General features: G+C 39.6%; 1 protein-coding gene across 1 annotated transcript; it reads right to left on the bottom strand.

Moving 5' to 3' along the window:
* Positions 1-12388: 12388 nt before the first annotated feature.
* LOC118749777 lies at positions 12389-13363 on the bottom strand. The gene is made up of 2 exons (XM_036484554.1): positions 13060-13363; positions 12389-12914 (listed from the first exon to the last, which is right to left on the bottom strand). Exons 1-2 carry the CDS (start codon positions 13360-13362, stop codon positions 12675-12677), a joined length of 543 nt encoding a protein of 180 aa, XP_036340447.1. The 5' UTR covers position 13363; the 3' UTR covers positions 12389-12674.
* Between the last annotated feature and the right edge of the window lie 8 nt (positions 13364-13371).

The raw sequence follows: 13371 nt of genomic DNA, 5'->3' as shown, positions 1-13371 counted from the left end.
AGTAAGCAACACTGAGGGCTCCAGTAATCGACAAAATTCTGCGTATACAGACTGCGTTTAAGTATACGTTCTGCGTTCTCGACTAATTTCAGCTTTAAACGCAGTCTGTATACGCAGAATTTCGTCGATTACTGGAGCCCTCAGTGTTGCTTACCACAGTGTTGCCACTCATCAATGCCTTTTCATAAACTTGCCTTTTCAACTACAATTTTTCGTACTATAATGGATCGTAGCTAAATAAAACTACTTAGTTTTCAACAAAAAACCTTATTCAATAGTAAATTTCAAGGGTGGGGTTTAGTAGCGCTCAACTATTTCGGGCTATTCCGTCCAAAGAGGTGGCCCGATCCAAAAAAAATTCCACACACTTGTAGTCAAGGGTCTACGCATTATTTTAACACTCACTTTTGTAAATTTCGGTCACTAATTTATTTACAAATTGGGTTTGAAATATGTCATTTTTTGTAAAATTCGGAAATTAGCGTACATTTATCACTCCTATTCTCCTTAGGGCCGTTTGCACCATGTCTAGTTAACGCTAACTGGAGGTACATCCTTCAGTTAAGCACGTTAACTGTTTTATCGATCACATGTTATATGATGGGTGTCGATAACGTCGATAAAGATGTTTAACTGGGAGTTAGAATTAATTAGACATGGTGCAAACGGCCCTTAAAGCAACCACTTCACCAATACATTTTTGTATTGCCCTTCACTTTACACTTCACTCGATTAGTTATAACTTACTTTACGACTTTGAGGGCCGGTTGTTCAATGTCTGATTAGCACAAATCGGAGGTAGAAGCTCCGGTTAAGCACAACTAATGCTTTATCGATCACATGTTACATGCATGATGTCGAAATCGTCGATAGTGTGGTGGTAGTGATAACCAGACATTGAACAACCGGCCCTAATATTAATCAATTAATCACAATTCATTAAATAAAAACACTTTCAAATACACTTTGGTTGCATATGCAAATTAAATGGCGGAAATCAGCTGTCAAACTCCAAAATATGCAAAAGAATGAGAGAAAAAAGAAGATAGGATATAACCCAGTAAGCATTAAAAATATACAAAGGTGTTATCTGCAAAAGGTGTTCAGCTCCTTTTCTTCGCGAAACAGAAAGGAGAATTCTACTGCCTGAGGGTTATAATTCCTAAGTGCGGCCGAAGGCCGCCTACGCAGAAAGGAATTCTACGCAAGAATACATTTGTTAAAAAGAACATTTCTTTTATAAAAACTTGTTTTTTCTATTTTTAATTCACTTTTTTATTCTTTATTCAAAGCCGCCCGATATCTAATTTGGCATAATTTCTTTTCTTAAATAATCCCGCGGTTTCTGTTAGTTGGGTCATATTCCACTTCAAACTGCTCAGTTTGCCTAAGAAAATTCTGTGTTTCCCCCTTTTTCAAACGGTTCCCTAGGGGCCTGTGGGAGGAGCCCAAGGGGGGAATACGCCTTTTTAGAAAGCGCGGACCGTCCCCTTTCTAGTGGGGAGGGCGCAGATTTCTGCGCTACGGGCTACAACTACAGAAAAGTTCTGCGGTGTTCGGTTTTCATTTACATGGCGCTTTGGTTGTTGTTGTTGTTGTAGCGGCACTACTAAGCCCCGCCTTTTTCGGGTCTACGTTCAATCATTGTCGTCAAGCTCAACTAACGGGAGGCCCAGGAAACGAGCTGTTTCGATGGGTTCGGACCAGAGGGAGAGGGGTGTTAGTTGAGTCGGATTGAGCTGGCATGTAAAGAGGTGATTGGTGTCGAGGGGGACTCTCCACATGCCGGGCACTCATTGGGGATATTGGGGTCGAGTCTGGACAGGTAGCTGTTAAGGCGGCTACAGTATCCAGACCGTAATTGAGCCAGGGTAACGCGGGTCTCTCGTGGCAGTTGAAGCTCGGTCTCTTCCACAGGTGGTGATTGGGCTCGTATTACGGCATTCATAGGTCGAGAGTCGAGGTAGGTAGTAACTGACTCTCTATGAATGTCGTTTATGGCTCGTCTGTATGTCGTCGGGTCCAATGGTTGGTCTACGTACTGTTGGACTGCGTCCTTGAACGCGAATAGGTGCCCCCTGACGTGCCTGGGCGGAGGCTCCTCCTGAAGCAACGGTTGTTGTTGTTGTTGTAGCGGCACTACTAAGCAACGGTCTGTTAGGGTGTTCACTTCTGTGACACCCCACCAGAAATTGCTTACAGAACATTTTGAGGTGTTCCCTGACGGGGAGCACTTGGGCCTCGCTGTGCAGGTGGTGCTCAGGCGTCATCAGAAGGCACCCAGTCGCTGTCCGGAGTGCGGCGTTCTGACAAGTCTGTAGCTTCGTCCACTGCGTCCAACTAGTCCCCGGCGTCCAAATTGGCGCGGTATAGTTTAGAACCGGCCGGCCAATTGCCTTGTATGTTGCCAGCAACGTTTCTTTGTCTTTGCCCCAAGTGCTGCCGGCGAGCGACTTGAGGACCTTGTTGCGGCTCTGTACTTTATTGACAATTGCGGTTGTGTGCGTGGAGAAGGAAATTAGGCTATCGAAGGTGACTCCTAAGATTTTTGGGTTGTTTACAGTCGGTATTGGTGTGCCATCTACGTGTATACCCAACTCTAGCCTGACCTCCTTCGTCCAGGTGGTGAAGAGGGTCGCCGTTGATTTCGTTGGGGAGAGTGTTAGGCTCCTTGCAGTGAAGAAGCGATAAAGGCTGGAGAGATAGTCGTTCAATTTTGAGCAGAGGTCATCAATACATTCCCAAGACAGCCGGTTCTACGTACCGGAATGACTCGGGTTTTACCCGACCAAGGGCTGTTGTTTCGGCGACCTAACCCCGCTTAGATCGGCGATACCCCTCATGGCGCTTTGGTGAGACAGATCGTGTAAGCTGACTCGGGTTTACGTACCGGTAGGTTTACGTTCTTGACTAATTTCATCTTAAACCATATGAAGTAAACACAATCCACAACACAAGACCATGCTGTCGTTTGATTGCACGCCAAGTTGTAGCCGGGCAATTTCTATTTTCCAATTTCACAGGTGTGCCTACACATGGTGGAATAATACCATGAGGTAATTATCTAGGTGGACTTTCAACCCCCAAAATTGGTCTGGACCCCAATAACAAGAATCCGAAAGCGGAAATTAACTTTTTACCCGATCAAAAGTTATTAAGAAAAAACTTTCACAATAGCATCTTTTTTATTCACTTAATACACACACACAAATGCACAAATCGCCCATATCTCACCATACATACAACAACAATACTTCATTTTATTTATTTATTTATTTGATCTAGAAATAAACATTTCGTACAGACTATTTGGTAAAAAACAAAATATAAATTAATAACTAATTTAGCATACTATTTAAAAGTAGTTTGAAATTAGATTTGGAAGAAGAGAAATCGACAGCAGAAGAGTTTAAGAGCGGCCCACGACAGTCGGGTCTACGTAACCGGAACGACCCAGATTTATATCTGGCCAAGGACTGTCACTCCAGCAACACTCCCCAAAAGGTCTTTGGGGAATTTGTCTGCTGTTACAACAACAACAGCGAATTAAACTCGTTTAGAGCTCTGCGAAAAGGAGCGTTATTCGCATAATTATTCATGACAAAATCCAGAGAAAAAATGTCATGATTCCTAAGGCTTCTTGGTGGGATATTAAATGTAATCCGTTCGAGTAAGAACGGCGAGTCAATCGCACCCCGTATAATGTCAAAAACGAAAGTAAGAGAAAGAATATTCCTCCTATTGTGCAGTGATTTAAGGTTTATAAGCATGCATTTAGCAGTGTAAGATGGGAAAGGGTCAACGAAATGTAGAGAGCGTAGAGCATAACGAATAAAAGATTTTTGGATACGTTCAATTCTGTTGATATGACATTCATAATATGGTCGCCAGATAAGGACAGCGTACTCGAGCTTAGAACGAACAAGAGTAGTGTATAGTAATTTTATGGTATATGGATCAGTGAAGTCCGAGCTAAATCGACGGATAAATGCAAGCATTGAATATGACTTTGCAATGGTATAATTTAAGTGGCTGTGGAAAAGGAATCTAGCATCAAAAATTACTCCTAAGTCAGAAACTTCACCAATGGTGGCAAGAGTCACCAATGAGATACGAAGTCTGGGTAATGGAACGTGATTTGGAGTAGGAGACATGGACTTTCTTATATTTAAATTTAATCTATTTTTGGAGCACCAAGCAACCACGTTATTAAGATCAGCCTGTAGATTGAATGAGTCTGAAGCATTAGAAATTGTAGAATAGATTTTCAAGTCATACGCATACAATAAAAATTTTGAAAAGTTTAAGCAACTAGAAATATCATTAATGAAAATCACGAAAAGTAGGGGACCCAAGATGCTCCCCTGAGGAACTCCAGAGGAGGCGACGAAGGGATAGGAGAACACATTGTCAACTATAACAACACAATTCCGCGAAGAAAGATATGATTTTACCCAAGATAAAAAAGCTGAATGAAAGCCTATGCTAGCCAATTTTGAAATTAATATTGAGTGACTGACTTTGTCAAACGCCTTAGAAAAGTCAGTATACACGGTAGCGACTTGCAGACGGTTATTAAAGGCAGTTAAACAGGATTCGGTAAAAACAGCTAGGTTAGTTACAGTGGACCTTCCAGGCATAAAACCTTGCTGATTAACAGATATTAAGGGACTAACAGCACTTTACTTTGACCATACACTTTTGTTTAACAATAAACTCAAATAATTTGGATATCGTTGATAATTTAGCTATTGGCCGATAGTTGCTTATATCGTTTTTATTGCCAGATTTGAATACCGGGGTGATAAGAGTGGTCTTCCAAGCATCTATAAACCCCCCTGTTCAAGCGATTTATTGAAGATCAAAAAAAGTGGATAGGCAAAGGCAGGACAATTCTTCAACAGGAATGACGATATTCCTTCAACATCAGATTGAGTTGAAGATTTGATATGCCGGATTGGCATCCAAGCGAACCAAAATTGATAGGAGAATGGGCACTCTGAGGATAACCGCCACAAGGATCCGAATCTTTCACAAAGTTAGAGCGAAAGAAATCCGCGAAAAGATTGGCAGCTTCAGAGGGAGTATAAGCTTGCATTTCATGATAAAACACATCACTGGGAATACTGGAACACGATTTCTTGGACCGGACATACCTCCCAAAAGCCTTCGGATTCAATTTTATTTCCGACTCAAATTTAAGAACATAATTCCGCTTAAGAACCTTATTCATCGACTTAAACTCTCTGGAGTATCGCAAGTATTTATCCTTGTGAAATAGGGCATTTGAAAGTTTAGATTTCTTAAAAAACTTGTTTTTCAAATTCTTCAAAATCAAATTTTTAAGATCTTTGGTATACCAGGGAACCTTATAGCTTTTTTTATGCACTATTGGTCTATTATCCGCACAGATTACATTAATTTCTTGCTTAAAAGTATCGAAACACATATGTCAAAATATCGCTAAATATATCACTAAAAACTTACATATTTTATTTTTTATAATGTAAACAATTTTGGCGTGCTCAACGCAAAATTCACCAGCTGATGTGCGGTATTGCCACTCTCGTAGCACTCCGAATTAATACAATTACCCAACGTCTACACTAGGGTGATTCAAAATTTGAACTTTTTTGAATTTCGACTGGGAACGTTCGGATTCTTGAAAATAATAGGGAAGACAAGTTCTTTCTAAAATTTCAGCTTATTTGAACAAGATTTTGAGGTCGCTCAACGCTGTTGTTTGTTTTCCGAAAACTGCAGATTTTAAATGCATATTTATAAAAAAATAGGTATATTTTCATCAAATCTTGTCGGATTTCTTTGAAATTTCGTAGATATGCTCCCAAATATCAGTTTATTAGAACACAGTTTATATTAGTTTGATAAGTTAGTTTTAAATACATATATTAATTAGTTAGTAACTAAGTTTTGCCTTATAAAAAATGAATATTTGCAATAATTTTTTTTTGTTCCTTAACCAGTGAGCATATGCTTAATACATCTTAGATCACATTATAATTCATACCAATAGTGGACCTCATCATTAAATATTACTAATCATCAAATAAAAAAAATCACCAGATAAACATCACTCATACGCCATGTTGAATCCAAGTGTTTTCCTAGTCATTGCAAATGTTAATAGTATAATAACAATATTTTTGCGCATGCACCTTTGCCAAGTGTTTGGCTGAGCTTCTCCTTCAATTTGTGGTGTGGGTCTTGATGTTGTGACAAAAACGCCACGGACCTACAGCTTTACGCCGCCTCCGAACAGAAATGGCTTTTGTGAGCAGCTTTCTTAAGGCAGAAATACACACGGAGGCAGTGTTGGGAGTTAATCAATTAATTTTTCTATCATACCACTAATACCCAAAGAGCGAACAATGATTTCGATGAATTTTTCAATCATTTGTGTTTATTTCAGATATAATAATAACATAAAACTATTACACACGGTGCAAGTGTTTAATAACATCTTTTTTTGCTTGTTCTTGCTCCTCACGTTTGGCTCGGTCAAAGCTTCAACAACATGCATGCCAAAAGTGAGGAGCAAAAACAAGCATTGTTTTTGACAGTTCGGAAGCACCGAGAAACTATTCCAAGTGCTAGTAAAAAAGATGTTATTAAACACTTGCACCGTGTGTAATAGTTTTATGTCATTATTATATCTGAAATAAACACAAGGGCTTGAAAAATTCATCGAAATCATTGTTTGCTCTTTGGGTATTAGAGGTATGATAGAAAAATTAATTGATTAACTCCCAACACTGCCTCCGTGTGTATTTCTGCCTTAAAAAAGCTTCTCACAAAAGCCATTTCTGTTCGGAGGCGGCGTAAAGCTGTAGGTCCGTGGCTTTTTTGTCACAACATCAAGACCCACACCACAAATTGAAGGAGAAGCTCAGCCAAACACTTGGCAAAGGTGCATGCGCCAAAATATTGTTATTATACTATTAATATTTGCAATGACTAGGAAAACACTTGGATTCAACCAGAGTTCGGAAATTCTCATTTATGATTATTCGTTTTCATTCTTTTACGAGATTTATCGCGATCGATAATATTCCAAGTCTATTTGTGCATTCTTTTATCGCGAGTGAAAAATGCAAACAAATTTATCATCTCTCACATTCGGAATGCGATCGACAAAAAAATTTTCTCTGCTTTTCATTCGCGATCGAAAAAAACAAAGAAATTTTCTCTCACTCGAATATGAGAAGTCCGAGCATTGCCAATTTCGGCCTCTCATAAATAAGAAAAACGATGCAAATAATCCATTCGCGATCACTCACAACAGCTTATCGCGATAAACTTTTCGCGAAAAATTTTCAACGACGTTGTATGGGAGATATTTTTCGCGTTTGTTTTGGGTATGCATTTTGTTATGCATACAGCGTACATACATATGTACATATGTATATGTAGGTAATGCAAGCAAATGCTTTTCGGTTGGAAGGAATGTGGGAATATGCACAAATATATGAATTATGGTGGAAACATATATGTATGTATCTACATATACATAAATTACGTACATGCATACGTGTAGTTAAAGTATATTCCAAGCGTACACTTTTCAGTATAATTACGGTGACCATATTAACCAATGTAAAATAAAGAACATTTTTTTCAAAATTATTTGGGAATACGTGCATACAACTTGTATGATAAAAGTACCTTACCCATATCGTAATTTAAATCAAATATTTACCAGTTAATTAACCGATTCCCAAAAATGAAGCCAAATCCTTTTCAAGGACTTCGTCATCCTTTGCTGCCAAAATACATTTACCGATGTTAGCGGTTCAAAGTTGGAATTTAATGTTCATAATTCACCGCAGTCTTCATTTTTCAACCAACTTTTACTAAAAACCAAAAAAAAAATTTTTTGTGAACCTTTTTTTATAACATTTCAAACATTTTTTGTAATTTTTTCGTTTTGGGGAACCACACAATTGTTTTTAACTAGTCTTTGTTATGTAACATTATTTATTTATTATTATTATAATCATATACAAATTCACAAATCAGGCTCAACTGGTCTCTTGCAAATATTACAAGCTTTAATAAAAAAAAGTATCAAATTAAGTGAAAAAAATGAAGGCTCCAGTGAATTACGAACACTAAATGCCAGTTTAGAACCACTGTGCAGCAGGGGGTTTATTGTTCTCTTTCAGTGGAACTGGAAACTCAGCGTGCAACACGATCCCGGGCACAACTTTCCCTGTGCTTTATAGATTGTGCAAAGATTACCTATTAAATAAAAACCCTTAAGTGGGGTATGAAACAAACTGGCGAAGGTTTTCATTATATTTTATAATGAACATTTTTATTTTTCATATTCTGAAAAATTTACCTCTGAAAAATGCAGAGCTGATTTAAAGGACAGTTTAAGAAATAAAGGACAAAACGCGTCCTTTATTTTGAAAAAAATTATAAAGGACACGGGGTTAAAATAAAGGACGGATGGTCACCGTAAGTATAATGGTGTATCTGCATGTTATTTTATTCTAATGATTGCGTTTATTTTTTATATCTAATAAATGGAACTTAGTGGGGATAAGATTGACTAATGAGAAAAGTGGGCGTCTGTTGAAGACTGAGAGTACAGAAAAGCAGAAAAAACAATACATATAAATTTTTTATTTATTCTAAATGTTTTGATTCGCCATTATAAGGATATTAATAAGAAACCAAAAATATAAACATGTAAATAGAATAAGAATATGTATGGATGTATGTATTACTAGAAGAAAACTCAATAAAACGAAGGTCTGCATTTCATATCCATGCACACATACATATGTTTTTTGTTTTTTTTTTTTTGTAGAGGTGGCACAAAGCATTGAAGGCCGAAAAGTGTGGGACTTGCCTTTCAGCTCACCGCACTAAAAACCCACCCCTGCTCCGTTTCCCTCCCACCGTGGAACTACCGTAAGGTATTACTTCGCGGAGGGGGAGCGGCCTATTGCCAATCTATGAAATTCTGCGGAGTTGTTCCGCTCGACGCAATTTAGATGAAATTGTGCTTGCCAAATTGCAAACAACGGACCAGTTATCTTCTGACTCAAGCATAGTATCCACAAGGTTATGAACCGTAAGTGGCCTCCCCACCTTCCTGCTCGAGTCATCCCTTTCGATTGCAAACCTCGGACAGACGAAAAGCAGTATTCAGCGTCTTCAATAATATCCTTTGCACAGAAGGTGCAGAAGGGATCGTCTTCGTGCTTAAATCGGTATAAATATGATTTAAAGCACCCATGCCCTGTCAATATTTGGTTCCAACGGAAGTCCACTTCCCCATGTTCCCTACTTACCCACCTTGATATCGAGGGTATGAGGCGGTGCGTCCAACGACCGCTGGCTGCGCGGTCCCACCTCGTTTGCCATTGCTGCGAGCACCTCTGTGTCACCTCTTCGCGTCTCGTTCGGTTTATAGGCCTGGGGCCTGTCAGTTCCACTAGAATGTCAATGGGGCAGAGCCCTGCCACCACTAGTGCTGCTTCTTCGGACGTAGTTCGGAATGCACTGCATACTTTGATAGCGCAAAATCTGTGCAAAGACCTTGCTTCTCGTACATATGACGTCTTGCTGAACGCTTCATACCAGATTTGTGCACCATAGAGCAGCACACTGCGCACGACGCTTGCGTATAGCTGCCTACGCTGTTTCGGGCCTCCTACGTTCAGCATAACCCTTGTTAGTTCCCCTGCCACCTTTTCGGCTTTCTCGACAGCATAATCAATGTGCGTGTTGAAGGTAAGCCTCGCATCAAACATTATGCCTAGGTATTTTAGGGCCGCCTTTGACGTAATTTCTTGTTGACCAACCTTTATAGTCGCCACTTCTCTGACTTTTCTACTGCTTACTAGAACTGTCTCGGTTTTTTGGTGCGCAAGTTCCAGTCCTGTTTCGGCCAGCCATGCTTGGATCTGGACGATTGAACTATTTGCTGCGATAATTATTTCTTCTAGATGCTTCGCTACCACCACTAGCGCTATGTCGTCAGCAAATCCGACAATTTTCACTCGTTCTGGCAAGGATAGTCGGAGTACACCATCGTACATGATATTCCAAAGTATTGGACCCAGAACCGAACCCTGTGGTACTCCAGCCGAGACTTAATGTTCTTTGACACCGTTCTCCGTATTGTACAGTAGCACTCTATTTGCTAGGTAGTTGTCTACCATCTTGCGAAGGTATGCGGGTACCTCGAATCTGCGTAGAGCAGCGTTTATGTGTTTCCAACTTGCTGTGTTGAACGCATTTTTTACATCGAGGGTGACAAGCAAGCAGTACTCCTTTGCTCCTCCCTTCCACCTTTCGCCACTGATTGCATCTTCCGCCAACTGCTTTACTAAACTGGCTGCATCTACTGTTGACCGCCCCTTTCTGAAGCCGAACTGTGTCTCTGAGAGGCCTCCCTTTTCCTCGATTGCTTCTAGCAGTCTATCGCTGATTATGCGTTCGAACAACTTGCCTGTCGTATCCAACATGCATATAGGACGATATGCTGAGGGATCTTCTGGTGGCTTCCCAGTTTTCGGCAATAGAACTAGCCGCTGGCGCTTCCATGCATCAGGAAATACTCCTTCTTTAAAGCATTCGTTAAAACTATCGACGAACACTTTAGGGTTCGCAGCTACAGCAAGCTTGAGGACACGATTTGGAATTGCATCCGGCCCCGGTGATTTTTTATCTTTAAATCGCTTGGCCGCAAGAAGTACTTCTTCCGTGCTCACCATGGGAAACTCGAACATCGTAACAGGAAAGATTTCTCTCGCAAAACTTGGTTGCATTGGAAATAACGCCTTTATTATCGTCTCCAGCTTATTTGGGCATAATACCTGTGGTCGAACCGACGCCTTCAGCCTTTTCGTCACAACTTTATATGCTAAGCCTCAGGGGTCATTTTGGACGCTTTCATACAAGCTAGTAAAGCACTTTCGCTTGCTGAGCTTAATGGCTTGTTTAAGCTCCTTGCGTTTAGCTCTGTATATAGCATGTTCGCCGGTAAAGCTTTCAGACCTTCTGGCACGCTGGTAGTTTCTTCTCGCTTTGTTGCATTGCAGTCGCAAGTCCGCTATTTGCTCATTCCACCAATAAACTGGTGCACGTCGGCTGGTCGGGTATTTTTTTCTTCATCGAAGCGTCGCACGCTTGAGTGATTTTGGCCATGAGGTAGTTCGTCATGTTACTAGCTCCGTGGGGTAACGAAATTCCAGACATCATGGCTACTAGCGCCTCTTCGTCTAGAGAGTTGACCTTCCAACCTGTTGTTGCTCTTGCACTGACTTTTCTGCTCTCTCTCTCCTCCTGTATCGAGAAAATGATAGCCATGTGGTCGCTATGAGTGTACTCGTCGCTAACCTCCCAAGACGTGTGTCGAAACAGCCTGCTGCTGATAAATGTGAGGTCAATAATGGACCCCACCCCATCCTTGCTGAATGTAAATTTGGTACCCGAGTTGCATAATGCCACATCCAGAGACGATAGTGCTGCAAGAAGAGCTCTTCCTCTGGCGTTAGTTCGTCGGCTTCCCCATTGCAAGGCCCAAGCATTGAAGCATATGTATGTAGATATGTGTGTATCTATGTATATGCATGTACTTATACCGGTAAGAGCATAGTTATTTACTGAACAGTAGCGCAGAATGAACAAAAATTTTGCAGCAATAATCAAATAATAGCTAAGCGTTGGTTTTACTACGACTTTGCAAAGACGAAAAAAATTTACTTGTGAGCCTTTTAGCCTGAAGTATGTATGTAGATACAATATTGCAGCAACTTTCTACCTACCTTTTGTTTATTTTCCACTAATAATTAGTATGCTTTAGAAATATTTACGGAAATAGAGCACATGATTTCGTTCATTTTAGAGTTGTAGTTTCTTCAAACTGCATTTCGCTAAGTGTGGAGTTGTGTGGTTTAGTTGGGATTTCCCTGAATACAAGATATTTTGTAAATACGTACGTTCTTCATAAAATTTTATTTTGTAAGAGTTTTGGGTGTGCACCTACCTAAATGAGGTAAACGATGCGGGTGCTCCATTCGTGATCACTCACAACAGCTTATCCTGAAAACTTTTTAGGGCGTTGTATGGAAGATGTTTTTTCGCTTTTCTAAGGAATTACGCTATAATTGCACGTATACATATACATATGCATTGTCGTCATTGGTAGAAGTATTATAAGAGTCTTCCCACAGTGGTAATTGCCTATTGCATCGCATTTCTTCTTCGAATCGTATTACAGAGCAGCCTCTTAGATTTTTTTTAGAAAATATAAATCGTATGATGCGAATGCCGCATTATACTAAAGCCAACCTTTCGACATAAGCTACTATTCCATATGAACACAGATATATATATATAAATGAAGCAAATTATTACATCGCATTATTTTATCTATTTATTTTCTTCAATTTCTAATTTTGAGAAGTGGAGAATATCAAAATTTAATTTTGTTATCAATAGATTCGATAACGATTTTTTGACAATTTTGTACGTAACTTAGTGAGTATTGTAGAAAGTGCGCCGAAAGCCCGCTCAACAGAAACTTGTGTTGCTGGTACTGCTAATACAACCTCCGCTAACTTCAACATCTCACACTCATTCCGATAAAATTATCTCCAGTATTCCAGGACATTTGTGTCGAACGGTTCCATTTCTTATACACAGAGATTAACCAGCTTTTGTTTGATGTCAGGTTTTACGATTGGTCTCGTTGCACTTTGCGATTTTGCCAATGACCGTACGTGAAGCGTTAACTTATGGTACGCCCCTTTCGATGTGCTTGGAAGTTCATTGTCCTGTGTTGTATGTGGTACAACTCCAGAAGTGCAATCATTCTCATATTCTGATGGATTTTCAATATTCTGGATCATTTCGTAAGTCCTTATTAAGTGATCCTGTAAAAGAGTAGGAAAAATTAAAATAACTGGATTAGTATCTCACAATTATAAAGATATAAAAAATTCAAAGTAAACCATAAATTAATTGAACGAAATATAATATCAAGATAATGAATGTTGAAATAAATTTCAGTTGGCTTACCATTGCAACATCCTTTTGCTCAGAGAGAGGTGTTTCTTCAAAATTAAATCTTGGATCTAGATATAGAGCAGCGACGAAAGCCTTATATTCTAAAAGGACATTTTTTCTTATTTTCATCGCATTTAGGAGGGAATCTGCATAAATATTGTCTGGGACCAGGTCTGCAAGCTCTAGTTCGCAAGTAAGCCAATCCCTGAAGAAATCTCCTATAATATACTGCTCATTTTGAAGTTTTAGGGTGCACTTAGAGATTGGTTGAAAAGCGGTGAGAAAATCCTTAACGAATGACCAATTTATGTACATGTTTTTATC

Source organism: Rhagoletis pomonella, unplaced genomic scaffold, assembly GCF_013731165.1.
Source record: "Rhagoletis pomonella isolate Grant_MI unplaced genomic scaffold, Rhpom_1.0 Rhpom_scaffold_00046, whole genome shotgun sequence".
Classification (NCBI taxonomy): Eukaryota; Metazoa; Arthropoda; class Insecta; order Diptera; family Tephritidae; genus Rhagoletis; species Rhagoletis pomonella.
Note: the sequence above shows the minus strand (reverse complement) of the source record. Positions and strands in the feature narration are given on the sequence as shown.